General features: G+C 39.3%; 2 protein-coding genes across 3 annotated transcripts in view; one reads left to right on the top strand and one right to left on the bottom strand.

Moving 5' to 3' along the window:
* Window positions 1-3,670: 3,670 nt before the first annotated feature.
* On the bottom strand, window positions 3,671-19,966 carry DHFR (dihydrofolate reductase). Of its 2 annotated transcripts, XM_065745194.1 has the most exons (6): window positions 19,866-19,966; window positions 19,518-19,567; window positions 17,906-18,011; window positions 16,971-17,097; window positions 4,964-5,079; window positions 3,671-3,763 (listed from the first exon to the last, which is right to left on the bottom strand). In XM_065745194.1, the coding sequence occupies exons 1-6, from the start codon at window positions 19,949-19,951 to the stop codon at window positions 3,676-3,678; spliced, it is 573 nt and encodes a 190-aa protein (XP_065601266.1). In that variant the 5' UTR covers window positions 19,952-19,966; the 3' UTR covers window positions 3,671-3,675. The 2 variants fall into 2 exon arrangements, with proteins under 2 accessions (XP_065601266.1, XP_065601267.1); XM_065745195.1 differs by lacking the exon at window positions 19,518-19,567 and having other exon boundaries at window positions 19,866-19,930.
* A 109-nt stretch (window positions 19,967-20,075) lies between these two features.
* MSH3 (mutS homolog 3) overlaps window positions 20,076-27,527 on the top strand; it is a 107,085-nt gene continuing 99,633 nt past the window's right edge. The window contains exons 1-6 of the mRNA XM_065745232.1: window positions 20,076-20,171; window positions 21,030-21,153; window positions 22,231-22,454; window positions 25,334-25,537; window positions 26,298-26,414; window positions 27,164-27,281. Coding sequence (XP_065601304.1) covers window positions 20,076-20,171; window positions 21,030-21,153; window positions 22,231-22,454; window positions 25,334-25,537; window positions 26,298-26,414; window positions 27,164-27,281 — 883 coding nt within the window. The remainder of the gene's footprint in view (window positions 20,172-21,029; window positions 21,154-22,230; window positions 22,455-25,333; window positions 25,538-26,297; window positions 26,415-27,163; window positions 27,282-27,527) is intronic.

Raw genomic sequence — 27,527 nt, 5'->3', positions numbered from 1 at the left:
TGTACTTTACAAGTACTCTACTCCGAAGCAGTTTGAAAATGTTTTTTTGAGTAATATTTATCATTGCAGAACAAACTAACACAAGAAATTGCATAAGCTCATCACAATCATTTTTCCCTTCCTGTTTTCCCCTTACTAATATTCTGTTGGCTAAATTAGGAAACTCCTGTTAGTGTTTACCTTTCTTCATGGATTGTTCTCCATGGCTGCAATTTGTTGTTGGAATGTTCCCAATTCTGTTCTTGAATACACTGTGACCCTAAGAGCACTAGCGAGTGAGCTACTTAATACATTAGCTTCTACAACCAAATGGAAATTGCTGTCCACTTTGACACAAGAGAGATAATGAACAATAATGAACATTACTGTAATGGTTCGCATTTCACCTCTTATGTGGACCCTGGTGGTTTTACCAATCTTGTTAGAACTACTATCCTTAAAAAATTAACTTTTAACCTGTTTAGAACACTTTGTTCCTGGGAAAGCATGAATGAGGGGTATTAAATTCTACCTGCACTCTACTTTTCTTCTTGGTGATCAGTAATTATTGTCACTCATGGTGCTATTCATTGCATTTAGCTGAATGAAAATGAGGAAAAACATGACATTTCTCTGTGCACTAGTCTAGCTTTTCACAGCATCATACATCTGTGAGATATGGGAGTAAACAAAGCATGAAGAAGTTGTATTTAGATCAAAATATATTTTCTTCTTCAAACAACGGTATAAAATATTTATACTAAGGATGGCAATGGGTTCAATGCCCAATTTAGGCGAGCAGCACACAGATGTTCTGTGTTTACTGAGCCCACCTGTCAAACAGCCAAGTATTGCTTCTGAACATGGCCCCATACAATGTCTAGCCAGTAACTTGTTTCTTCTTGTCTTAGTTATTTCACGAACAATCTGAGTTATCTCTATAAGGGCACAAATTTAAAATACTGCAAAATAACCATCCTCTGGCAATAATGCACCTGTCAGCAAGCTGTCTTTGCAAATATAAGGAGACTTACATCCTTCTATGCATCTATTTATGTCAAGCATCTAACTCGACAGTGGTTGGTATAGGTTCATAGGTTCATAAGGTTGGAAAGGACCTACAAGATCATCTAGTCCAACCATTCTCCTATCACTATCCCTACCCAACTACTAAATCAAATCCCTTAGCACCTCATCTAAACGCTTCTTGAACAGCGCTAGGGATGGTGCCTCAACCACCTCCCTAGGCAGGCCATTCCAGTGCCTGACCACTCTTTCAGAGAAAAAATGTTTCCTCAAATCTAATCTAAATCTTCCCCGGCGCAACTTGTGGCCATTCCCTCTCGTCCTGTCATTATTTATCAGGGAGAAGAGGCCCACCCCCTCCTCACCACAACCCCCCTTCAGGAAGTGGTAGAGTGCAATAAGGTCTCCTCTGAGCCTCCTCTTCTCCAGACTGAACAATCCCAGCTCCCTCAGCCGCTCCTCATAAGACTTGTGCTCCAGACCCCTCACCAGTTTTGTTGCCCTTCTCTGAACACGCTCCAGGGCCTCAATGTCCTTCTTGTAGTGAGGGGCCCAAAACTGAACACAGTACTCGAGGTGCGGCCGTACCAGAGCTGAGTACAGGGGGATGATCACCTCCCTGCTCCTGCTGGCTACACTATTTCTAATACAGGCCAGGATGCTGTTGGCCTTCTTGGCCACCTGGGCACACTGCCGGCTCATGTTGAGCCGAGCATCAACCAACACCCCCAGGTCCTTTTCCTCTCTACATTCTTCAAGCCATTCTGCCCCAAGCCTATAGCATTGCATGGGGTTATTGTGGCCAAAGTGCAGGACCCGGCACTTGGTCTTATTGAACCTCATCCCATTGAGCTCAGCCCAGCTGTTCAGCCTATCCAGATCCCTCTGAAGGGCCTCCCTACCCTCAGGCAGTTTGACACATCCTCCCAGCTTTGTGTCATCTGCAAACTTACTGAGGGTACACTCAATTCCCTCATCTAGGTCATCAATAAAGATATTAAACAAGATGGGCCCCAAAACTGACCCTTGGGGGACACCACTCGTAACAGGACGCCAGCTGGACTTAACTCCATTCACCACTAAATGGTTTATGGTATGTCTATCTTTAAAATGAAGTATTTCTTCTGAATCAAATTTCACTGCAAATAAATACACATTCATAATTCTTAACTGGAATTTGTATGGCATATCACAACCATCCAATGCAAAAAAGTGTCATCCAAATGCAGTGTTTTTACTAAAACAAAACAGAACACCAAAACTGCATGTTTTTTTGCAGAGTGGCATAGCAATGAATCTGTCACTAACATATTCTCTACAATTTTATTTCAAAAGTTCTCATTTCCTCAAGTCATAAATTAACTTCATTTGGTGTAGAACGTGGCAAGTGAAGGTAGCTAAGTTTGGAGAGGATTAAGACATTCTACAGAAAGAAACTTCCTCTTGTATTCCTTGAAGAATCATCTGCAGCCAAGTGGAAGTTCTTTGAAACCAGAGTGATTCTGCAAAACTTTCAACTGTATCTCATGCAATACATGCTTAAGCAGAAACTTTCTTATCTATATTCACATCAGTATCACAGTGTAATCTAACATTGCATAAAGTGTTTGCTTCCACTTTAAATAAATGTCAGTAGCCATAAATACCGTACACTGCAGATGAGCTGTGCAGAGCTTTTAACACTGACCCATCTTTTGACATTAACTGGTACATAATAAATGCTTTGGGGAGGTTATTTTCTCTTGTCAGGGTCACTGTGACTTACATTACAAAATAACAAAAAATACCAGAAAAATACCAAATCCCCTTTGCAATAGAATGTTTTCTTCCCTTTCACAAGGCGTTGGCAAAGTGAAATGCAGTACACTTTCGCAATTTAATGTAAACATATAATATTGATATTTAAATCTTTATTGATTGACGTAAAAATGAGCAGATATGAAAAAGATCAGCACATCTAAGTACTTACATTTTTAAACCTGAAAAAGGAACACAGAGAAAACTGAGAAGAAAAATTATTCTTTGCATCAGTTTACTGCCACAGAACTGCCACGGAAAATTCAGCGGGTGTTCAAAGCTGATACTTGGTGTGGTTTTCTCTTATACATGAGGCTTGGTTATTGCTTTTCAAAAGCATTCAAAACAAAGGTTTAAACTTCTCATAGAAAAATGGCCAATGTTATGCCCTGCTGAACAGCCATAAATTGCATAAACTTGCAGTTGTCCACTGCAACCCTTGCTGATGTTGGAACAAAGACTTAGTGAAACAATTAAGGGCAACATTGCTTGAATTTCCTACAAAACTGTTTCATAAGATTGTGCTTTAAAAATACTTTGGGGAAACAAAAAAAAGTCAGCAAAGTTTTTGAGGTTACCATTAAAAAAAAAAGCAACAACCTCTCCTGCTCTCAGATTGATTAGCAGTGAAAGAGAATTAAGGATCCCTCCTTGCAGGCTCTCACTGTCAATGGAAACTGCAAATGCTGCTGACTATGCTCATACTTACACTGCAGGGTACACATTAAAATTGTGGTGTATGTTTTCTGGAATATTCTATTGTTGAGAAACTGTACTATCAAGATTTTGTCACAGTGATGTAATATGTATGAAACATGTATTTTCAGTCAATATGATTTCCTAATTTAAAATGCCTAGTTGCAAGCCTTGTTTTTATTGTTCCAAGACAGATTTTTCATACACTTCAAATTTGTACTGGATGCCGTTCTCTTCCTGAATACCAGTAGGGACACCTGGGTACCTGCAGAGGGGAAACGTAAAAAAAAAAGGATAAAAAGTAGAAAATAATATAATTATAAATCATCAGTAATTTACCCAAGGTAAAGAGATGAAAATAGCATCCTTATCACAGGAATGCTAACTATAAACTATTTTTGGGAATCACATTAACTACTATCAGCAACATTTATGCACATCTTTTTAAACTAAAAAGTAGACTATGACGTAAAGCTGATGAAAAAGACAGCAAACATTTTGACTGAATCCTCCCACATTACTTAAAATGTAGTAAAATTACTTTACTTACAATGTCTGTAAAGGTAGAAGTGACACACACTTTTTTGTTTTGCTTTTGATTACATGGTTTAGAGGAAATGATATATTAAATGCTTCTTACAAGTATACATAAGTGATTGTTAACTACTGCAAAGTGTTCACCTCCATTTCAGTTACTAAAACAATTTTTTATTAATAGATACTACTAAAATAATTTCAGTTCCCTGTGACAGAGTAAGAACTTTGTATGAGTAATGTTGGCATTAAGGGAGCAAGGAATTTTAAACTTTTCTTCCTAGGTCAGCGTCTGTTAGTTTTCATTTCAGTGGGGGAATTATCTGCTATGTTACATAAAGACTGAATTCTGATTTCTTTTAATTGACCAAAACCAATGTATATCTGGGAAACAACCCAGAGAAAGATGGGGATTTGGGTGTCAGAAATCAGGATATTACACTAGGCTTGTGTTAGGGCACAGAACACTTTGGAATTTAAGTTGAAAAATGCAACCAACATTCCCCACTCATTTGGTCTGTCCGGGCCACATCCTTCTGCACTGCCCCCACTTATTCTCTACAACTCCACTGCTAACCCATTCCTGCACCCTAGGTTGTGGGCAGAGAGCCCATCTTGTCACACTTTCTCTTTACTGTGGGTCTGTAATTAGCTGGAAACCAAAACGGAAGCAGAAAGACAGAGTTCCTTTCCTGCTCATTCTTGAGGCATTCATTTTTATTTTTGCCAACTCCCAACTTCCTCTAATCTTGTAAGAGAAGGCATAAAGCATGTCTGGAATGTGACAAAGATAATGTAAAAGTGACTATAGTGAATAGCAGAAATTTTCATCTCTAACTCAAATAGAATGTGGCTTTAGCAGGATCCTTACACATGTGAATTATTAGGCCACCCTTCAGAACACAGGAGTATTATACATTCTGATACTTACTCTGTGAGAAGTTTGAAGTCTTTGTAGTCAATTTCTGGAAAAAATGTGTCACTTTCAAATTCATGCAAAATCCTTGTCACAAATAGTCGATGATTAATGGGCTTCTCCATTGCTGCCTTTAAAAATAAAGTAAACCAGGTTGAATTGTTCTGGGTAGAACACCCGGACTATTCATGAAGTATTATTCATGTTTAATGAATTTTTTAATAACCTTGTTTTAAAACACTGTTTGAAACCTGTAAGACAATGTTAAGTTTCATGGCTTCCTGGATGAAAAAGTTTAAAAAGACATCTTCTATGTGAGATCCTTACCAACAAACACACAAACTCATGAGTTAAAAATGTTGTACTGGTGCCTGGTTACAATACATGTGTTGAAGTGCTTTACTGCTGCTTCCCCCATTCCCCCAAGTTGTCAATGAGCAATATGTTGTTAAAAATGATTCACCATGATAATACATTAAGTATTACTTTGACAAGTAGAGGAACCAAGTAATTTTAAACATAATCCAATAAAACTAATTGCTAGCTACGCTGAGAAATTGGTTTCTAGAAAAGCAGCTCTATTTCTAGAGAATACCTTAAAACAAAATTACAGCACAACAATATCTATCTGCACTGAACTAGTGTTCATCGAGTTTCTCGAAAGGGCCAGCTGTTGAAAGACACATCTGCAGAATAATGGAAGAATAATTTCCTTCACAAATAAATACATAATACTGTGTTCTGTTTACTGAGATACTGATGTTTTGGAGTAGAGGGATAAATCAATTTTTCACTCAAGTCAAGAGGACTCTCCTAGTGCTTCAGTTAAGGCCTCTGCATTAGCAGAAAAGAATGTATGAGAGTGACTGACCACAGCTGCTGTAAAGAGAGCTGAATTTAGCAAGAAGGGGATGGGATGATGGCCTCTATGCCACAGAAAACATTACATCAGTTGAATAGCTCAACATGCTGTCATACTGCTTGTCCCCCAGCCCACAGAAAACGTGCAGATGCCTTCCTCTGTCAGCCTTACCACCTCTGGAGTCTGTATGTACACACAGCTCAGCCTTATGTAGAATCTAAGAATTAAATACTTAACAAAAAGAACTTGGAGAAAAGCACTGGGTTTCAGATGATTACAACCTACACACTCCTTCCCAGTGGACAGAAAGTGGCATGATGCCCAGCACCATGATGTTATTACAGCATATCATAGAGGATACAGAGAAGCATATTTAAAACACAATTTGTCTGTGTATTCTGATTGCTACATTCCGTTAAGCTTAATTTTCACATGCATTCCAATTTAAGAACATTGCTGCATCAGTTCACAGGCTGACATACCAACCTGGCCTTAGCCTGTCCCTCTGGCCCTGTCCAGTTGCCCCAGGGCTATGCCTGGCCCTGGCTACCTTCACGGCCTTTACTGTTTTCTGAAGACCTGTCTCACCACTGTGAGCCCTTTTGCTGGTGAAGCCATGCTGTGCTGTCCAGGATATTGCCTCTAGGTCCCAGCATCCCATCCTTCTGGGTGGAGCTGGTCCTTTCAGTTCCCTGACAGCACTTTCAGAAGACTTACGTTAAGTAGATTTTGTATTAAACATGAAATATTCCATGTGTGGAGTCTCTAAATGAAACTGCTCAGAGAGGACTATACACTGACATCTACTCTGCAAAATACTACTATGCATTCAGACACTTGCAGGCAGTGGAAGTGCTTTATGACAACTCTGGAATTTCTAAGATTATGGCACTTCTTCACTAATGTTCTCTTATTATTCACTCCAGTCTTGCCCAGCATACTCTAATTTTTTTTATTTTTATTTTTTCTGTACAGAATATAAATTAAGAGGATGCACACTGCTATCTGATAGAATTTTGACATACTTGCTCTGAGCTTAATGATGCGATTCTGTATTATGCAAATTTATTTTAAAGAATGCATTAGGGTGAATATGACTTCATTTTAATATAATATGTAGATGTAAGTAATCTTGACTATTTAGACAGAATGTGGAATAACTAATATATAATGCTACTGATCAGGCAACTCTGTGGTAAACTAATATGATATTCCAAAGACAATTTCCAGTAGGTAGATCAGTACTAGCAAAATTCTGGACACTGTAGTAATAAAAAGCTACATTTCAGGGAAGTACTTGTCAGAAGTAGTTGTATCAGGGTAACGGAAGATTTTTAAAGCAAAAGGATGACACTTCTGAGCTTGTGGCTGAAAAATCTGCACCTTCACCACATTCTTACCCCATTGCTACGCTGGGTCTCAACAACATCCTTGGCACGACTTTCATTTATTGAGCCTTCCTCCCATAATCCACTCAGTTGTCTTATGATCATATTTGTGCCTGTACTTGGAACTGCATAGGTGTTCGCTCCCCACATAAGGGTATTTGCTTCATAGCAGCTATCAAATCTTTTAAGATTTTAACTGGTTGCAGTTCATCTTAGAGCACAGGCTATCAAAGCCATAAGCTTCTGATCTGGTCCTTCAGAAACACCAGAAGATTCCTTCAACAGAGATGAAATTCCAAAAGAAAGGGAGGACAGGACTGCTGAGGTGTCAAGACCAGTTCTCTTGTCCCAGGAAAGTCACTCCATAGGTGAACCAGCCCTTTGTTACTCACATGTGCCTTCACAGACCCATGAAAAGATTTTAGCAGACCCTTATATTTTTGGTCTTTTCCAAGTAACCATCAATACACTTGTCTCTGAATCATACATCAAGACGTAGATGACCTAGGAATTATATTCCCCATAATTTCCAGCTTAATTGGACAGCCTGCCGTACAAGATTAATCCATGTCTGCACTTAAAGGACAACTGCCCTGAATTAGTTGTCTTTGTAGAACACAGGTTAAAATAACCCTAAACCTCTGAAACAAATAACTGCACAGTACAAGCAGTTTCAAAAATACTATATAGAAAATTAATCTTTTATAGCTTTAATCACCAAACCACTGCAAATCAGACAGCATAGCAACCAATTTCTGTAGAAGGAACCAATTATATTCAGTCATTCAAAGATTTGCAGGTTTTAGAAGGATGCACGCCTACTGTCTTCCAATTTTCCCAATTACATAAAATAAATAAAACAAAGTAGCTGTGCAAAGGAGCACTTCTTCTTGAAGTGTCTTTCTGCTGCTAGACGACATCACTGCCAATCCAAATGAAATGCCAGAACAATATAAAAGAGAAAAAAATCAGTAGAAACACTCTTTCCACTTCTCTTCTGTTTTTCAACACTTAAAATGCATTCTGAAGCCACAAGAGTATTGAAGTATTTATTTTACACATTAAAAAAAATAAAATCACAGCTAAAGATCTCCCAAAGCTTTAGGTCTTATGCAGGCAACAGGACTTATCAAAGTTAAGCCTTCTCAATTAGAAGAGTGACCACGCTGACTGTGAGAATCAGCACTTTCAAAAACCCTTCCTGTCCGTGCTCCCAGGGCTTGGCTGAGTGAGGTAATTCCCCTTCCTTTCTGAGCTGCTAGGGCTAAACCTGGTGAAGGACGGAATGCTGTGGTAGCTCCCACCACCAATTCCCTGCAAGGAACAAGACCAGTGCAATAAAAATGCTGTTTGACCTTTACTGAAAAGTCTACCCACTGTGACCCTGTGGAAACAGATAAGCTTTAAGAAGTGGACTTGTAGGGTCTGTGGTTAGAACAAAGCCTTTTAAAAGTTTCCTTCTATAACCTCAGCAAGTACCTTTGAAAAGAGACTTAAAAAGCAACTCTTTCCAGAACTACAAGATTAGTTCTTCCCATATAAATAAGAAATCAAAGTTTGCTCACAATAACAAACAATCAAAGAATGATAGGAATACCACACCTTTCATTCCACTATTAAGAATTCTCTGAGTTTACATAGTTCAACGTGTGCAATGGAAAAGCTGGATGTGTCCCTCTCATGTCTGAGAAAGCATAAAGTTGCTAAACTAAAGAAATCCACTAGTCTACTGCTAACACTGTAATTTAGCTTCCTATGATTTTATTTGTTACTAGGTAAGAAAGAGAAGCACTGACAGGAGGCATAGCTACATTACTCGAGGACATATTCTTACCAAACACACATCTCTATAGAAGGATAGTACCATCAGCTGTAATGCTGTAAGCCTGTCACTTTTATACAAAAGCTATGTTATGCAACTGTAGTAAGATCGCTATAATCCTTTCTCAAACAGATTAATAAGAATAGAGTAAAACTATCTTAGCATTGCCACTTTGTTCAAATATATATGAGAAAATTCTTCCATGAAGAAGCATTCACTGCTATTACAATAGCCAACAGTTACATTTGTTTACATACTGGGAAGACAGCAATCTTTGGAAACAAGACCGCTCAGGACTATGTACACCTGCACAATTAAGGGATATTACTATCAATTTGGTGGAACAGGAAAAGGAAGTATGGACAGTACAACCACTTTGCTTCCTTCAGATTACCGACATCATCACAGCCAGAAGTGATTCTCTCCATAGACCAGGACAACTATGCCAATCACTCAGTCTGAAGATACAGAATTTAGTTTCCAGGCAAAGACATTTTTGAGATGCTGTCGTTTACCTGTAGCCTAGTAGTAATACACTTCACACAGTGTAACCAGGTTTCAAAAATGTTAACAGGATTGAGCCAGACTAGTTAAGTTTGAAAGAGAACAAAGAAGCCAATGCAGTTAGTACACTGCTTTTCATGCTGCCTCTCAGAAGATGAGATAAATCTTTCAGGCCTGTAGTTTGATGCCCTCTATGTCAATGGCTTCAGAAAACTCATAGAAGCTTGCTCTTTGCAGCAAGTTCTTTGACAGCAGCACTACACAGGCACAATGGCACTGGAACATGCAGAGTACAGTAGCACATTAGCATAGAAAAACACATTACCTACGCAGCTCCCTTGTAAGTGGTTCTCAGACCTTGTTCACATCTGTGGCTGAACATAACACTTCAAAACCAAATGAAAATGCATACATGTCAGCCTCTGTTTCAGCAGCTACCTAGTTTAAAAGCACTGTTTTACATGTGGTTAAGGCCACAAAAACAGTATACTTAGGATTAGTATATTTAGGTTTGTAGGAAATTAATTAGACACATTAAAATGTAATCTTTAAAATGTGCATTTTCTCAGAATCACAGAATTGCAGGGGCTGGACAGGACCTTAAGAGATTACTGAGTCTAACTCCCTGCTAAAGCAGATTACCCATAATAGGTCACGTAGGTAAGCCTGCAGACAGGTCCTGAGTATCTCTGTAGAAGGAGACTCTGTGAAACTAAGTATAGTAGTGTTAGTTAATAAAGTTTTGGCAGGCAGTAAAGTTTTGGCAGGCATGAAAAAAGTCACAAACTAGCAACTCAAATTACTATTTTTCTCTCTTGAAGGAGTGATCTTTATGCTACAGTGAAGATTTGAAGCTTAGTAAATTTGGCATCCACGACTCACTCAGGGCATTCAAAACCCAGTGAAACCTAATTAAGAAATTCTGTTTAAAAGGGTAATTAATCATCTGCAAGAGACTTGCTGCACTACATACAAGTAGCAACTTAAAAATTCAGCAGTTTTGAAGAATTAAAGGGGATAGATTACCAAAAACAGTATGTCAAAAACTAATACATAAGGAAGACACCTCAGCATGGATATTAGACAAAACTTTCCCTTGGAGATTACTGGAAATTTAATTTTCCAGCTTAAGCCTCTTTGTTGAATAATTTACCCAAATATGATTTGTCAGCATCATTTACTGCCCAGCTTAGCTATTAACTCAAAAGTAAAAAATAACAAAACTTCATATGAAAGAAGAACTTTTTGTTCTGTTCCAAAATGACAAGTTCTCAAAACTTAATACATGAATACTATTCTGTACTTCAGCAATGTGACCTTGAGCATCATTGTTTGCTTCTGAAGAACAGGAAAGCAAGAAGCTGAGTAGGAATGTATAAATTACAAGACGATTTTAAACATTCAAGATGCAGTAGAAAACCTGTCTTGCCAAGGGGAAAGCTGGTTTGACACACAGCCTGTTTTGGTTTTACTGAAGAGTCCTTGGTTGTGACTACATTTTTTCCCCTTTTTTTGTTTCTATTTTTTTTTTCTTAAGTTTTGTTGCTAGTTTTTCTTCTGCTGGCAGGTTCATTCTTAGTGATTTGTGTTTGGTTATCTCTATAATGCAAGATTCACACGGAACACTTAGAAACTACCACATACAAGACCATTCCTTGCACAGAAGTAAGTCTACGCACATTTTATTTTTCAAAAAAGACCCTGTTTAATATCTGGAGATATTCTGGACTTAGAGTTCCTATTTGTCATGGTTTTGGCAGGGATAGAATTACTTTTCTTTGTAGAGGCTAAGAAGATGCTGTCTTTTGGATTTTTGATCAAAATAGTGGTGACAGCACACCAGTGTTTTGGCTGTTGCAGAGCAGTGCAAGGCAAGTCTTTTTCATCTTCTCACTCTGCTCTAACAGCAAAGAGCTGAGAGCACACAAGGAGCTGTGAAGGGACAGAACCAGGACCCAAACTGACCAAAGAGATGTCTGCATCATTATGCTCAGCAATAGAAGCTGGGGTGAAGGAGAAAAGGGGTGGATGTTTGGAGTGACAGTGTTTGTCTTCCCAAGAAACCATTACATGTAATGAGCTCTGTTTACCTGGCAGCATCTGAACATCTGCCTGTCAATAGGAAAAATAGCAAGTTCCTTCCTTTGCTTTGCTTGCATAGGCAACTTTTGCTTTATCTAGTCCCTATCTCAACCAATAAGCTCATGCACTTTTACATTTATTATAATTCTTCTCCATCCCACCTGGGGAAAGTGAGTGAGTGGCTAAGGAGTGCTATGCTGCCTGAAAGGTTAAGTTGCACTATTCCTGGTAAAATCCAGATGTTGTTCTAAACAAATTTTAAACACTCTTGTTTAAATTCAATTTAAAAAGACTGATGATGCTGAGCAGATTTATTAGTCTCTCCAGGCTGCACTATTATTCAGAGTCAAAACCAAGACCTGAAGCTCTCCATTAACAGACAATTAAGAAACAATACTTACACACAGAGTGCATCCATATCAGCATCTCAGCTCAGAAAATAAATGTGGTTTTGAAAACAATCCTCCAATTGTCCTCACTTACCATGCTTTGGTTGCACTGGGGAGCAATCTTGGTGTTAATGAACTAAACTTCTTGGAGATGAAACCAAGACACAAAGTCTGCCTATGTGATATGCTCCAACTGCTAATAGAGGCCCAGGAGACAATAAGTGAGTCACTACTGCAAGCTGGCAACACACAAGCACTCAGGAGCCAGCAGAAGGCTCTCAAAACATTGAGTGCTCATGCAAAACCAAAGATGCTTTTCAAGCCACGCAACATCTTTGTAATTGCTATGACATCCTGGCCCTTGCTGAGCTGCCACACTCTTCTTTCCTCATCCATCCAATGAGTAGCAACATCAGCTCCTCTAGAAAATCCAGTATGGTATCACACTGAGATCTAAGGAAATTAAATCTGTAAACTTATGCCATGAGAAGTCCGAAAGCTTCACTGGAGGCAATATTATACCTTGTGTCTGTATGAGGAGATTACAAATCCAATGAAGTGACCAGTGTCAAGCCAAATTTAAAAAGATGGTTTGTGCTGAGCAGGATCTCAGATAACAAGTCACATCAAAAGCTCTCAGAATTACAGAATTGTAGGGGTTGGAAGGGACCTCTGGAGATCACCTATTCCAACCACCCCTACTGAAGCAGGTTCCCATGCAGACGGTTGCACAGGAAAGCAGGTAGGCACATTTTGAATATCTCCATAGAATGAAACTCCACAGCCTCTCCAGGCAACCTGTTTCAGTGTTCTCTCACTCTCAAAGTAAAGAAGCTTTTACTCATGTTTGTATGGAATTTCCTGTGTCTAGGTTTTGCCCATTACCCCTTGTTCTGTCACTGAGCACAGCTGAAAACTGCTGAGCCTTTCATTATCCCTAAAGGTACTCAGAGGTAGAAGGATGTTTGTAAACCATTTCGAAAAATGGAAGACTGCTTTCAATCCTTTTTGCTTTTGCTTCCTAAAACCAACACTACTCATGTGTCACTATTGCCACTAAAATGCATACTATACCTAGCTGTTCTGCTTTCTGTTACAAACGTCAGTAAGTCCCAGAAGAGACAGTTTCCTCCTGTATCCACTGGAGTGGTGATTGGATGCCACTTCCCTAAGTCCAAGACTCCTGTGCCAAGGATAACTGATCAACTAGGGTAGAAAAGCTACAGCGGTGAAGAATACAAGAATGACACTGTAATAATCTCCCTCAGCCCCAAAGACATCCACAAAAAACTTGTGACAAGCTGTCAAAGGAACCCTGCAGGAGAAGTGCAGAAGTATGTGTAAACTTTCCATTCTCTCTTGCAGTAACCCTGACTGGAACATCACTGTATGTTGAGGAATCTGTGAACCACATAATAACTAACCTCCAAAGGCTCAGGATTGTGCTGCATTCTGCTACACTGAACACACAGCTTGGTCTGCAGGCCTATGCTGCATGTATTCCTTGTTCAAAGGACAAACTCAGCCTGATGATATAGATGATACTGCAAACAGCTTCCACTTGTTACCAGTGATCATAGTTTCAGCATACCCCTGCCTTTATCTAAAAGCGCAGTAAGACATTCCCACGAGAACGTTCTTTCTGTTTAACAGCAAAAATGATGAGTAGAGTTCTTCTTGTAAGAAAGTTCTCCAATAGCTTGAATGACCAAACGTGGTAACCCCTTATAAAGATGGGGTCTGCAAGGCATGTTGCATGTGGATTAGAGGCTTGTTCAATTCTACAAAACTTGGGGTTCCCAGTATCAAAAAGGCATTATGATTACCTACATTATCCTGCCCTTCTTTAAAGTGTCAGCTCTAATAAACAGCACTTAAAATGACACTTTAAAGAGTACAGGTATCATTCTTACTGGGACCATAATGCACTGGCTCTTCTTGGTGAAAAACATCTCTCTACAGCACTGTTGTGCAGCAGTACTCAGATGCAAATAGGTTTTATTTAGCAGGCACTACAGTGTTACTTCTGAATAAGAAGAAACAGAAACAAGGTAAAGGATCAGGAATATAAGAGAACTTGGTGGTTGGAGTAGGGAATATCATTTGCAATAGAGATGTGAAAGGAAAAGCACAGTGATTTCTGCAATGCTGTGTGCTCTCTTCATCAAGGCTTGTCCTCATAAAGCTCCACCTGATTAGAAAGTTCTGAACTTTGGGTTAAACCCCCAAATTGCTAGAAGCAGAAATGTGATGTTCTCAGTAGTACCTACTTCAAACCACTCCTGTTGCACTTATTCACTGAACTATATACAGTCACTTTCTTATACTTAATGAACACGAGTTCCAAACTTTTGAGGCATTCAAAGCACTAAGATCAAAGCAGTGCTTTAAAAGGAAGTATCCACATTTACGGAATAAAATGATTCAATTCAATTACTGATTGGTATTTTTACTTCCCACACATCTCTACATGACATAAAGGAAATACTCCAGCAATCCTTTTTACGTCTTTAATATAGGCACTAAAATACTACCTGCAGTTTTGGTAGAGGTGTATGGTTTCCATCAAATTTTAATTAAGATCACATTAAGATCACGGATGCAGAAATCTTTACAAAATTGTCAGATTTATCCCTAATGAATTAAGAATTCATTTGAAATAGCCTGAGTGAATACTTGAAAGAGGGAAAACACCTGAGACTTTAAATTATATTCCTTATACTGATCAGCACAGTAATAGGTTGCAAAAGTAGTCCTGAACAAAACTGCTAATTTATAGTTTAAATATTAGTGAGTGTTTAAAAAATGGCACAGTTTTCTACAACAGCCAGATAATAATAATAATAATAATAATAATAATAATAATAATAATAATAATAATAATAATAATAATAATAATAATAATAATAATAAAAAGAAAACAACCCTCTAACACAGAATTTCCTGTATGAATAAAAATAATCACTCTAAAATAAGCAGAACAAGATGAATATGCAGGTAATGCACACGCATAAATGCTCACACTTTGCATCCTGCAGGATTAGAACTCAAATCTAGACTATTGCTCACTATGTGCTACTATACCCAATCTGAAGAGAATCTGTTTCCAGAAATAAATTTGCCACTTACTACCAGAAAGCAAACATTTTAATGGCCAAGAGTGAAGGACAGGGTATTTCTATGATAATACATGAATATAGATTTGAGTGCATTTGACATCAAATGCATGCTGGACTTCATCACATACAAAAAGGATTACAAGACACACGTAAATAAATAATTAAAAGAAAGGTAGAGTAGCAATAATCTTTTATAGGCCATTTGCATATGCATCATATTTCTCTTACAACCTTAATGACACCTAACTACCTTGGCTTTTTTTTTTTTATTTTTCACTGAAAAATATATTCCCTAGGATGCAGAGAAGAGATACACAAAAGAAACAAAAAGCATAGGCAGGAAGAACTTTGCATTGCATTTTCCTACCAAATATATAAAAAATATTAACAGTTTATGACTTCTTAATCACATATCTAAGACCTATGTGTTAGACAAGAATCAAGTACATTTCCTGTGTACCTGAAATGATTAGAGTGCACAACAATGTTTTCCATAATTATCAGGAAAAATATGGTTTATAATTTCAGACTTTTTTTTTTAATCAGAAGAATTAATGTTTCTCCTGACTCATGTGCAAGGAACTAAGGTTGACGGACATCATCTTTTGCGTGGTACTGCTTTGACAGTGCATGCAAATTATATGAGAAAATAATGAAATCCACTGAGAATTAAATGGCAGATCCTGAACTGTGTAGAGGCTGAAAAGGTGACTTCAGGGTCTCCAGTGTATGGAGGCATGGAGAGCTGGCTAAATCTTGTATGTGTATTAGATGAATATGAGGGGGATGGTTTGGGAGAGAAAGATGGCATAGAAAGCAGCACAACGAGAAGACTGGTTTTACTGCAGACCTTGTTACACAGCTAATACCTTACTTAAGAAGAGAAGGACTTGGCATTTGCAGGAAAACTGCTGGTCATACATGGCTTTCTGCAAAGATAGTTCTGAGGATAAAGTGGCATATACATTTTGGCACATGAACAGACACCAAGAAAAACCTAGGCAATGGGAGCAGTCGGGATGTCTGCTTACTGGATGGGAAAATTAGTCAGCTCTATGTTCTGTCTTATGTTTATCCCCTTTTATCTTCTCTTATTCCTGACACTATTATTACCTGCTAACTCTCTTAAATTCTGTTTTCTTATGTGCACAACTGCATAAAGCACCACACTCTGGCTGAAAATGTTTGTTTTCTTTGTTCTCACATCCTCTATAGCCAGTTTCCTTTCATGAATCCTAGAATCATAGAATGGCCTGGGTTGAAAAGGACATCAAAGATAACCTAGTTTCAACCTCCCTGCCATGGGCAGGGTAACCAACCACTACAGCAGGCTGCCCAGACCCACATCTAGCCTGGCCTTGAATGCCTCCAGGGATGGGGCATCCACAACCTCTCTGGGCAACCCAGTCCAGTGTGTCACCTTCACTTTCTGAGTGAAAAACTTCCTCCTAATATCTAACCTAAATCTCCCATCTTAGTTTAAAACCATTCCCCCTTGTCCTATCACTGTCAACATGTGTAAACAGTTATTCCCCCTCCTGTTTATAGATTCCCTTTCTCATTTAAATAAACAAAACAGTACGAGTCTTGGTGTGAAACCCTAGCAATTTAGATAGTTAAGAAAAGCTCTCAAAAGTGCAATGACTTTATGACACTGCAAGAGCAGTATCTGGTTAATTGAACGGATATTTTTAGCTTTTTAATCACAATGTTTCTCTCTAAGGCTTGCTCTGTCAATAGAGTTTACTAGGTCAAATGGGGAAAAGGCTTATCCCTGCACTTCCTGTAGTGGAAATAACTTGAGCCATCCTTCTCCCAGTGCAGAAAATATTAATCTAAGAGTACTTTAAATGTACCTTATAAACTGAAGTGCCTCCAACAATCCAAACCATGTCTACTTTACTTTTTAATCCTGGTGAATCCAAAAGAGCTAAGGCATCATCCAGGCTCTTGGAAAGATAATGAGCTCCTTTTGGGGCTTCCCTAGGAAAAACAAAGTTTTATTACTAAATTCGAAGGACAAATCGTCATCGTAATAAATGCAATCAAGACATATAGTGTATTCTGCTGAATTTACAAGTGGCTACATCTTTCGTATTAGTTCATTTACTACTTGATTATGTTAGAATTCTCAACTCACTGTAGAACTGCTTCATCAATCACAATTTAATCCTAACTGTGACTTATGTTCAAAACTTGTTAAATCAAGTTTTTAACAAACAATATCTGAGGAATGTAAATGTTCATATAATTAAATACAAACTTCTACTTGTATTCTAGATCAGTACTTGCAGAACAATCCACAAAGCCTTTATCCCCCCAACCCCCACCTTCTGTCCAAAACCCAGTAACAAATTCCAAATCAATAAACCATTTTGAGTGAATATTTTTGTTAAAGAATACTTGGATGATTGTGAGTGATTCAAGAAGACAGCTGTGAAAAAGGACAGACTCCTTTCCCCTTAATGTGAATGGTAGTAAATTAAAAAAAAAAAAGATTTGATTATCAATTTAACAAGGTACTAAAGAAATACCAGAGTCCCAAGGTCTACTGACAAGTGTCAAATGATTTATGTGTACAAATAGAACTAGTATTTACTACACAAAGTAATAATTATGTTATGAAGTGATTAAGAAATAAATGAGAAAAAACTATAAAGTAATGATATCACTCAGAACCAACAGAAGAGATACTTCCTAATTGGTTACAAATCATTAAGAATTACTTTATGAGGTACTGTTACACATATTTTTAAGTTTGGATTTGTTATTTATTATTCATCATACATACTTGAGCTCCCTGCTGAGCACTATATTAATTCTATCTTTCAGAGGACGATTCTTCTCAGGAATGGAGAACCAGGTTTTTTTACCCATTATCAGTGCATTCTGTTTACCTGAATAAGAAAGAAATCATTTATTTAAATGGTATTTCTTCTCTGTAACAGATGTGTTCCAGTTGTTCAGTGATATCTGCTGGAATTCCACTCCCTCATGCGAAATTAATTTCAGCAGTTATCAAAGTACAAGCTTTGGCCCTTATCCTGCAACGAGTCATAGGCACAAAATAAAAGTTTGTGCCCTCAAAGCCCTGGCAGGTAGTCTACACCAAGGCAGTTTAACATACACATGTCAACTCACAGTTGGAAGAAAAAAATATACATCAAAAAAGGCATGACATTGTCTATTTCACTGACATGGGCTCTGCTAGTTGTGTAGCCAAATTCATCTCCATCACAGAATAGCTGAGGTGGGATGAGACTTGAAAGCCCACACAGCTCCAATGCCCTGCCATGGGCAGGGTTGCCAGATCAGATAGCCTATTAGAATAGGCTGCCCAGGGCCCCACTCAGCCTGGCTTTGTGCACCTCCAGGGATGGGGGACCCACAGCTCCTCTGGGCAGCTGTGCCAGGGTGCTCCAGGGTGCTGAGCCCTCTGAGTAAAGTGTAAGATCAACTGACGCCAGCAAGAATTCTTACAGTGTAAATGGACACTTTTTGTTCAGAACTGACTGTTGTTTGCATGTTCCATCATCTCAGTTACTGGATTACACATAGCTGCCAAATTTATTCAAAGAAAAGAAGAAAAAAAAAGAATTGAATGTTCAATCATGTTTTAGAATTCACCCTTGAGTTATTTCTGACCAAATCCAAACACTTCTAACTCTACTCTCACTCACATGCACTGAGAACAGGGTTATTTGCACTTCCTCTGTGAGAGAGGAGCTGAGGTAATGTAGCAATACTGCATTCTTTGGCAGTTGAAAGTGTGCAGTCAGAACAAGTTGACTGTTTCCAGTTTTTTGTATCTTCTTACCCACTTAGTTTCACAGCCCTTTTGGACCTGCTGTAAAACAATTGTTTCAGCAAGTCTGAAATATTACTTTGCTGCGAAGGTCTTGTTGGATCTGGATGCTATCACTATGTATTACCAGCAAAGCTGCATGCTAGCAGCACATTTAGGCTTTTCTGACACGCTGGGATGGCTCAGCCCCTGGCCAGACAAAGCAAATCCAGGTCAGGCGGTGCAACAAATGGCCAAAGTTGACCTACAGCAAACAAGCTTATTATAGATAAGCTAATAGAGGCAGAAAAAAACCTGCTGCTGCTAAATCTGTACAAAAAACTTCCATCTTTTTGTACTTTCTGACTAAAAACACTCCCTGGACCTTCAAGAAGGCAGGGAGGGAGACCTGTGGTGAGAATGAAACATGAGCTGTAAAACCAAGGAAGAGCAAAAGCTAACTCCAGGTCTGATTTTATTGCAAACACACAGGCTGGTGAGCTCAGGGAAGGCAGAAGGCTGACTCCGAAGCGGCTGGAAAGCAACACTCCCTATCTTTTCTGCGACTGATACCACACGAACTTAGCAAGGTGGCCCACTGCACTGAGAAATACGTTACCTTCCGCATGGGAGGTGCTGGTCATTCTCTGGAAGTACTTATACTCATTCCTGTCAAGTAAACAAGCAGAGCGTCAAGGTAAGGCTCAGCAACAACCTACATGATCATAGCAGGAAGGGAGAAGCGGGGAGCGGAGGAGAAGCTGCCGGCGCTCGGCTCGGCTGTACCTGCAGAGAGCACCGCCGGCGGCCACACCATTTTCCCGCCTTTGCCCTCCCGCCTACAAGTCCCAGCACGCACCGCGCGGATCACCCCCCCTTGCCGGACGGCAGCGCGCCGCGCTGCACGCTGGGACACGTAGTCCGTCGCCCACCCCGGCGGGAAGGCGCGGCAGCAGGCCCGCCGTACCTCAGCGGGGGCCAGGGCAGGCTCCCGTCCTTCCCGATGCCCATGTTCTGACAGACGGCCACGATGGAGTTGAGCGAGCGCACCATGCCCACCTCCTCCGCCCGGCGAACCTCACTCCACGTTCAGCGGCGGCACGGGGCGGGGCTGGGGCGGGACTCCATCCGGCGGCGGAGGCGGTGCAGCTGCCCGGCGCCTCGGCCTGAGCGCGCCATGCAGCGCGGGCGGCGGCGGGAGCGGGGCGGCGGGGGGCAGCCGGTGCTGAGCCGCTTCTTCGGTGCGGCGGGGAGTGGCGCCGCCCAGCACACGGTGCGCTGCGGGACGGGGGTGGGGGCGGGGTGGGAGCGAGGCCTGGCCCTCGTGCAACACGGTCTCTCGGCCTGGGTCCGCCTCTGTGCGAGGCTGAGTTCCCCTGGTGGTGCGACCGGCTCGGAGGGGGAGCTTTGCCGTGGGAGGGGCTGCAGGCTCGGTTTCTGAGGCCATGAGGTCTTGTGTTTTTTCTCAGTAATGTGCTCCAACCGTCAAAGGTTACCACGCGAAATGCGGTGGTGACTTGTCTCATCACGAGGTGGTGTTGGTGTGTGCCACTCAGAAGCCACCCAAGGCCACGGGGTCTCAAGTACGGTGTTCCACACAAGCACTCACGGTGATGCTGGGCGTTTGCAGCTGGGGTTGTGATTTAAATTTGGATTAACGTGGTGAGGATATTCTACCACAACCTGTTTCAAAACCTCAGGAAGCCAGAGGTGAATAGCCAGCACCTGTCAGGGAGAGGGCTCTGAGCTAAGGAAATCAGGATTTACAAACAGACTCATTTCAGACATACGGTAGTGTGGGGTATGACACTATGAGGAAGGTTTGCTCAGTTGTGTGCTGCAGAGTTATCTGTGAGCTGCCTTTTGAAGACGTTGCAGCTGTAGGTGTTTCTTTTCAAGCACAACTGCCGACTTTGTTCTCAGGATACACTTGTTTTTCTTCCTCTTGTAGTCTTGCCTTTCATAAACTACTTTATGATCAAAAATGTAGATAGTTAAAATAGCTAAGGATTTTGTGTATGGTAAGTTAATTGTGTTTTGCATTATCTCTTTAGGAAGTCCTCAGGCTTATTATCATCTTTGAGAGAGGATAGGAATAAAAGTAATGGAATTTCTTTGATTTATGTTTCAGGCTTCTGAAGTTAGCACAAAAAGGAGAACATCAACTGAAAATAATGAACCATGTGAGAAGAAGACAAAGTTACTACAAAGTACTATAGACGACATCTATAATCCAGTGAAGACTCAGGATAAAAGTGAGTTGACCCTAAACAAGCCTTCAGCATTTATACTCAATTAACAGTTTTTCATTGCCAAATGTAAAATAAAAAATAAAAAAAATATCAGAGTATGATACAGAAGGTGTCTGTTGGGTGTGAGATGCATCTTTCATACGTCACCATGAACATACTGCCTGTACTGCTGAATCAGAAGCTAGATATTGGAGCCTTGCTCTGAAATGACTCTGCAAACTCCCTTCAACTGACTCAACTTCAGCAGGTTGTTAATTGTTGAAGTCCAAGTGCCCAGGCAGAAGTGCTACAACTTTGAATCATTAAGGTTGGAAAAGACCTCTCAGATTCTCTAGTTCAGCTGTCTACCTATCACCACTGTGACCCCTAACCATGTCCCTCAGCACTACAGCCACACGTTTCTTGAAAACCTCCAGGGATGGTGGCTCTGCTATTTCCCTGGGCAGCCTATTCCAGTGCTTTCCGTCTCTGAGACAACACTTCCTAATCTTTGTTGGTTTGGCAGTCTTTTGGACTCACCCTGCAGGTTAACTGACACCATACTTGTGCTGCATCTTGCTTTGAACCAAGATTGTAACAAATAAATGATGCTAGTAAAAAAAAAAATCCGTTCGTATGAAGTTTATTACATTTATGCTCCATTTAAAAGAATGAACTTCTATGTTCTTTTTAAAGAGGGAATTATATTCAGTGTTGTGGTTGTGATGGTATTAATTATCATTATGGAATACTGTCATCTGTCAGCATTTTCTGTAAGAGCTATGCTGAATTATTACTTATCACAGTATTCTTGGCTAATTCTGTGGCTTTGCAGTTAACCAGTTCAGAAAAAAGAAAACCTACTTATTTCCCCACATATGAAGAGGGTGATGAATATTAACTTTCTAGAAAACTTAACCAAACTTACTACATATGTAATTCTGTCAGGTGGGCAGAGTGAAGGCAATGGGAGAGAATAAAGAATATAGAAAAGAGTCTGACCTAAATGCCTGAGTTCCATACTGGCTGAGGTCATTCTGTTAGGTGTTCTATTTTAGAAAATGGTTCACTAATGTTTTTTGTTGTGTATTTTTACTGAAGAAGAACCTCAGACATGTGAAAAGCCCCACATATGTTTACAAACCCTGGACAGACTGAGGCAATTCTACAGTGGTTCAGACCAGCCATGTAACAGAGTCCTGGAGGACAGTTTTCAGGAGAAACAATCAGTGATTTTGCAGAAGTGTCCCAGTATTTTTGGGAGAAGCCTGGAACCGAAAAATACTCCTTTGTCTGGGGACACTGGCCCAAAGGCTGCTCAGAAGGTATGTTGAGCTTTTATATAGTGTGATGCAGATGACTTTTTTCTTGTTTAAAAAAAGCAAACTTAGGCGCAAGACTTCTTTTACTTATAACATATTTTACATTCTGTCATTAAATAGCGTGGCACCATACAACAGATGAGCATTTATGTGTGGGTGTTACCCCAGAACTCATAGCACAGTGAGCAGAACTGTCTTTAGAGCCATGTTTTTCAGGGGTATCATTAAATTATGCATGGTTTTAGTAGGCAGTGATTAGGCAGCATCAACACTGGCAATGTGTCTTGTAATTATGAGTTAACCTATAGTACTGTATTAACAGTAGTTCATTGTGGTCCTTTACATGGCTTTCATTTTGTTCCATCAGTTCTGACAGAGGCCATAAAATCCCAACAGGCTGTCTTTACAAAATGTTATTCAGAACTTTTGCTGAGATGTAGCTTAATGTAGTTGCATATATTTCTAATATGCTTACATTTATTTGAATGTGCAGAAGATACAGATAGTTCCCTTCTTACTGTAATGATACCCATAATACATGTCAGTAAGAGTGTAATAATATCTTGCTTTTCCTTTAATTACAAGGGAGTTGAGTGAACATTTTGTTCTGGGGAATAAACCTTTACGTATCTGATACGGTTTTTGAGGCCATCTTGCTCAGCCTGAAGTACTGAGGTCCTAAAAGACCTCTCATTGCTTACTGCATTGTCATTGTGCTGGGGCTCAACTATTCCTAAACAAGGCTTTACATCTGACTCTTTAGAAGGTAAGAGGCTGTATGGAAGGTTGAGCAGGTGATTTGACCTTCTGTGTTAAACTGCTGTATGAACAGAAGAAGGGAAAGAAGAGTGAAACAAACAGCTTGTGGCTAAGGATTGCTTTTGTGATAGTGGATTGAGATTATGCAGGTGCAGTCACATGGAGAATGCAGAAAAGTTCTTTCCTTCTCCATGTTCTTTTCTCAAACACTTGTGTGACAGATTTTAATTTCTGCTTCATCTACGAGTTTAGTTTGTACGTACTGTAGTTGCGTGAGGATCAACTATAGATGCCAGAACTATAAAAATAAGTTTTGTACATGCATGTGTGTGAAACGTGCAGGGAAAACATTTTTCCATTCATCTCTTTTGATTTTTTCTTTGGTGACATTAGAGGCAATATGTATGCTTGGCATAGATTCACAGTTAAAACTTCATGTGCTCCAGTAACAGCAGTAGAGGTGTGCATTCCGTGAGCAAGATGTTTCTGAGAATTGGGTTTCTCTTTGTCTTTGAAAACAGTATGTTAATCTTCCACATATCAGCTGTTGCAGGATTGCTGTCTGCCTACTCCAGAGCAGGTTTCCAATGCACTAATACTGGTGTGCTTTTTGTAGCAATATTGCCACTGCATATTCATATCCTTGGGTGCTTTTAGTCAAACTGTGCCTGAATCTGCTGATCAATTCCGATTACAATTCAGATCTTCTTTTCCAAATCTCAAGCAAGGACAGCTTTAATCAGATGCAGAGAGAGATGCAAGATGTATACTAAGGAAAAGTGAATAGCAATTAATTATTGCCTAGGATACTTATTAGACAGTGAGGACTCATGACCTTCTGAGCAAAGCATTACTGTCATCTTTCTTTGTATTACACATAGCCAAGCAAGTCTAGGAAAAGGGCTTTGTCTTTGTTTCCTTGTAATTGCTCATCTTAGATTATTTGTCCTGCTTTTATATATATATATATCTATTTTCTTTTTTTTTCTCTTGGAGTTACAACCTTTAGTCTTTTCCTTCCGGATTCCCTGATCTGCTAAGTTAACTGGCTCAACAGTTCAGCTTCCACATGTTTTTACTTTCCATATTTTCTTTTTTTTGTTTTTATGGCCTTTTTTCACAGGCTTTCTTAAAACAATTTTCTCAGTTAAATGAGGTGTTCATGTTGCTGTGCTGGTTCAGGGCTTGGATCAAAGGCAGCTGAAGACTGAGGATTACAATAGAATGCTGAGAATTACAATATACATCTAAGCTCCTATGACCATCTGAGTTCTAAGTGCAGTTTTGCTTTGTTTAAGCTGAGCTATGTTGTCTGCATCTCAAATGAGTCATCCTTTGATTGTGTACAGTTCTGAGAATTTTCTCATTATTCTGTGAGTGTGTTCTTTGTACCTTCCCATGACCCAGTGTGTATGATTTGTACTGTCTTTCTTCTGAGCTACAGTGCTCTTGAATATCCAGTTGACTTGATTCCTTGTAATCTAGATAAGTTGTTTGAAATTGAAGTTTACCAGGTTTGTTTGCAAATACAGAGATGCACATCACAGTCTCATCAATCACATTTTGTGAAATTGTTTGCCATTAAAATATGTGTGTTGGGATTGTCTTAGTATTTTTTTCCTAGTAAATTTTACTAATACATGATATTTTTATGTAGTTAGAAGGAGCTCTGCTGTAAATGAAGCTCAACTTATCAGTATTGTTCACTGCACTTATAAAAGGCTGAATCCATCAGTTTGTTTACAGAACAGATCAAAACAAAGTTGTAAAGCTGAAGTTGCTCAGCTGGCATTGGCTACATTATGTCAGTGGAGATGATGAACAGCAGAGAGGGTGGGTTCAAATCCTTAACTGTTAGGTTTTTAGAAACTGTTATATAGATTTTTCTGTATAAAAGTAAATAATTTTGTGATATTTTCTAGACTTGCTTAGTGTAGACTGGGGAAGAACTATGGTTTTGGTGCTTGAGATAGCAAACTGAGGCTTGTACTGAATTGACTTATTTTTTTTATTTAGCATAGATTTTGGAAACATCGTTATCTCTGCACTACAGTTTCTCCTATCAAAGTTGGAGTGATAAATCTTTTTTGATGATTCTTAAATTTTCCATCTTTTATTTTCAGGAGGAGCCACACTGTGATCTTAGTCAATTTTCTGCATCTTTTAGAAGCTATGAAAATACTTCAGACATAAATCTCAATAGGAGAACCAAAACCATTTATACTCCACTGGAACTTCAATTCATAGAAATGAAGAAACGCTATAAAGATGCTGTTTTGTGTGTGGAGTGTGGATACAAATATCGCTTCTTTGGAGAAGATGCAGAGGTAATTTTGTTTTTTTACAGGGTTACAGAAGGATACTTGCACTGTGTTAGGCTGTGGACATTTCCAGAAGGAGGTTTCTTGGGGATGTAATTTTATGGCTGTTTTTAATACTTGAAAACAAGATGAAAAATCTTTGCATGCAGAATTTAAATTAACCGTTACACATACATCTTTTACTATGATCATAGGATTGTGCTTGCTATCCTGCTTATTAGGAACTAAAGAGACACTGAGGTGCTACAACAATTCCTTGACAGAGAGATAAAGCTGAAACAGTTTTCAAGGTGAATTCACTACCATGGCACAGATCAAAATCTGCTATTTAAGTTTTGAAGACAGTGAACACAGTGGTGTTGATAAACTGCCTGGGTGCAGACAAGATCTTAGATGCAAGAAAAGTAGCTTTGTGGAAAAGAACAGATGTTGTTAATGTGTTCAGTTCCAAAACATATTCAGACGTTGCATTCACTAAATGGCAGTACAATAATCTGACATGTGAAGTCAGTGATACTGCAGCCTCTGTTTGATATGATATGCGAAGATAGAGGACAGTGGAGAGACCCCACAGTGTTGGGCTTCTTCCTGTCACGTTTCTGTTTTGATAGTGGACTTCTAATTGAAGTTATAGGTTGGTGTTGTCACAGAAATGAACTCCTGTACTGCATTTCGATAATGTTTGTGTTTATGGAAGTTCTGTCATAACTGCAGCTAGTGTAGCTGACCTGAACTAGTGTCTGACTCTTTTTCTTGTACTTTGCAGATCGCAGCTAAAGAACTAAACATTTACTGTCATCGGGATCATAACTTCATGACAGCCAGTATACCAACTCACAGACTGTTTGTCCATGTGCGACGACTTGTAGCAAAAGGACATAAGGTCATATCTGGCTTTTAATTATGTGCTATACAGGATAGGATAGTACTGAAATAACTTGCGTTCACTGCCTGGGAGTATTTTTTGAGTTGAGAAGTAGGAAATTCATTATCACGTGTTTCTGCAAGTAGAATGGGTAACTCGCCCTTTGTTGCATTTTCTCTATTGTAGTGAATGCTGTGGAATTCAAATATACTCATGCTTTCTCTGCTGTTTTACAAAAAAGTACCTTAATGTTTTCTAGAACAGTTATTATAGTTACTTTGTAATCTAGCCTTTGCGTTTGATAAAGAGGAATATGTATATCCTCTCTATTTCTTTTAATTTCTCACATCCTGTTTTTTTTCATTCTTATCGGTGTTTTGTTTTTTCCCCTTCCACCGAGTTATTGATCTCTTTCCCATAACTGAGGCTTTCCTCTTTATACCTCTTTTTTTACTGCTTATCAAATTAATTGCAACAAATGAATTAATTGCAACAGCCATTCTCTTGCAAGTGCTGAACTCTAGCTAAATGGTTTCAGTACAAGTCAATAAGCATAGGGTCAGAAGTTGTGATGGCAGTAAAAATAGTACATGAGGAAAAGCCTTGTCTTCCTGGGCTCTTTAGTAGGATTGATGCTAGCCTCTGCTCTTCCTGTTCACCTTTAATAATGCATTTGCCATTTTCACATCTTTATAAGATCACCAAAAATATTAAAAAATAATTTATAATCAAGGAGCTAATGTTGTTTCTTTTCTCTGTGACCTTAGGTTGGAGTAGTAAAACAAATGGAAACTGCAGCACTGAAGGCAGCTGGTGAAAATAAAAGCTCTCTTTTCAGCCGGAAGCTGACTGCTCTTTATACAAAGTCTACACTTATTGGAGAAGATATCCTTTTTCAATGAATTTATTTTCAGTCCCTTATTATTTGGCATTTGAGATGCTATAAAACCATTACTATCACCAGTGTGTGACATAAGTAGTCAGTACCTGACAGGGAATAAAATTTCTTAGATTTTATGTTGTGGTAAAACATCATCCAGGCTTTATAAAAATTTAATCTCCTCAGGGATTTAGGCTTGTTGTAGAACAGCTGAGCTTGTGTTTCCTGTAGTTATTTCTGGAGTGTTGTTC

The sequence above is a fragment of the Cyrtonyx montezumae genome, unplaced genomic scaffold (assembly GCF_038088225.1).
Source record: "Cyrtonyx montezumae isolate F1298 unplaced genomic scaffold, pur_monq_1.0 scaffold_34, whole genome shotgun sequence".
NCBI classification, from domain to species: domain Eukaryota; kingdom Metazoa; phylum Chordata; class Aves; order Galliformes; family Odontophoridae; genus Cyrtonyx; species Cyrtonyx montezumae.
This window is presented reverse-complemented; position numbering and strand designations above follow the sequence as displayed.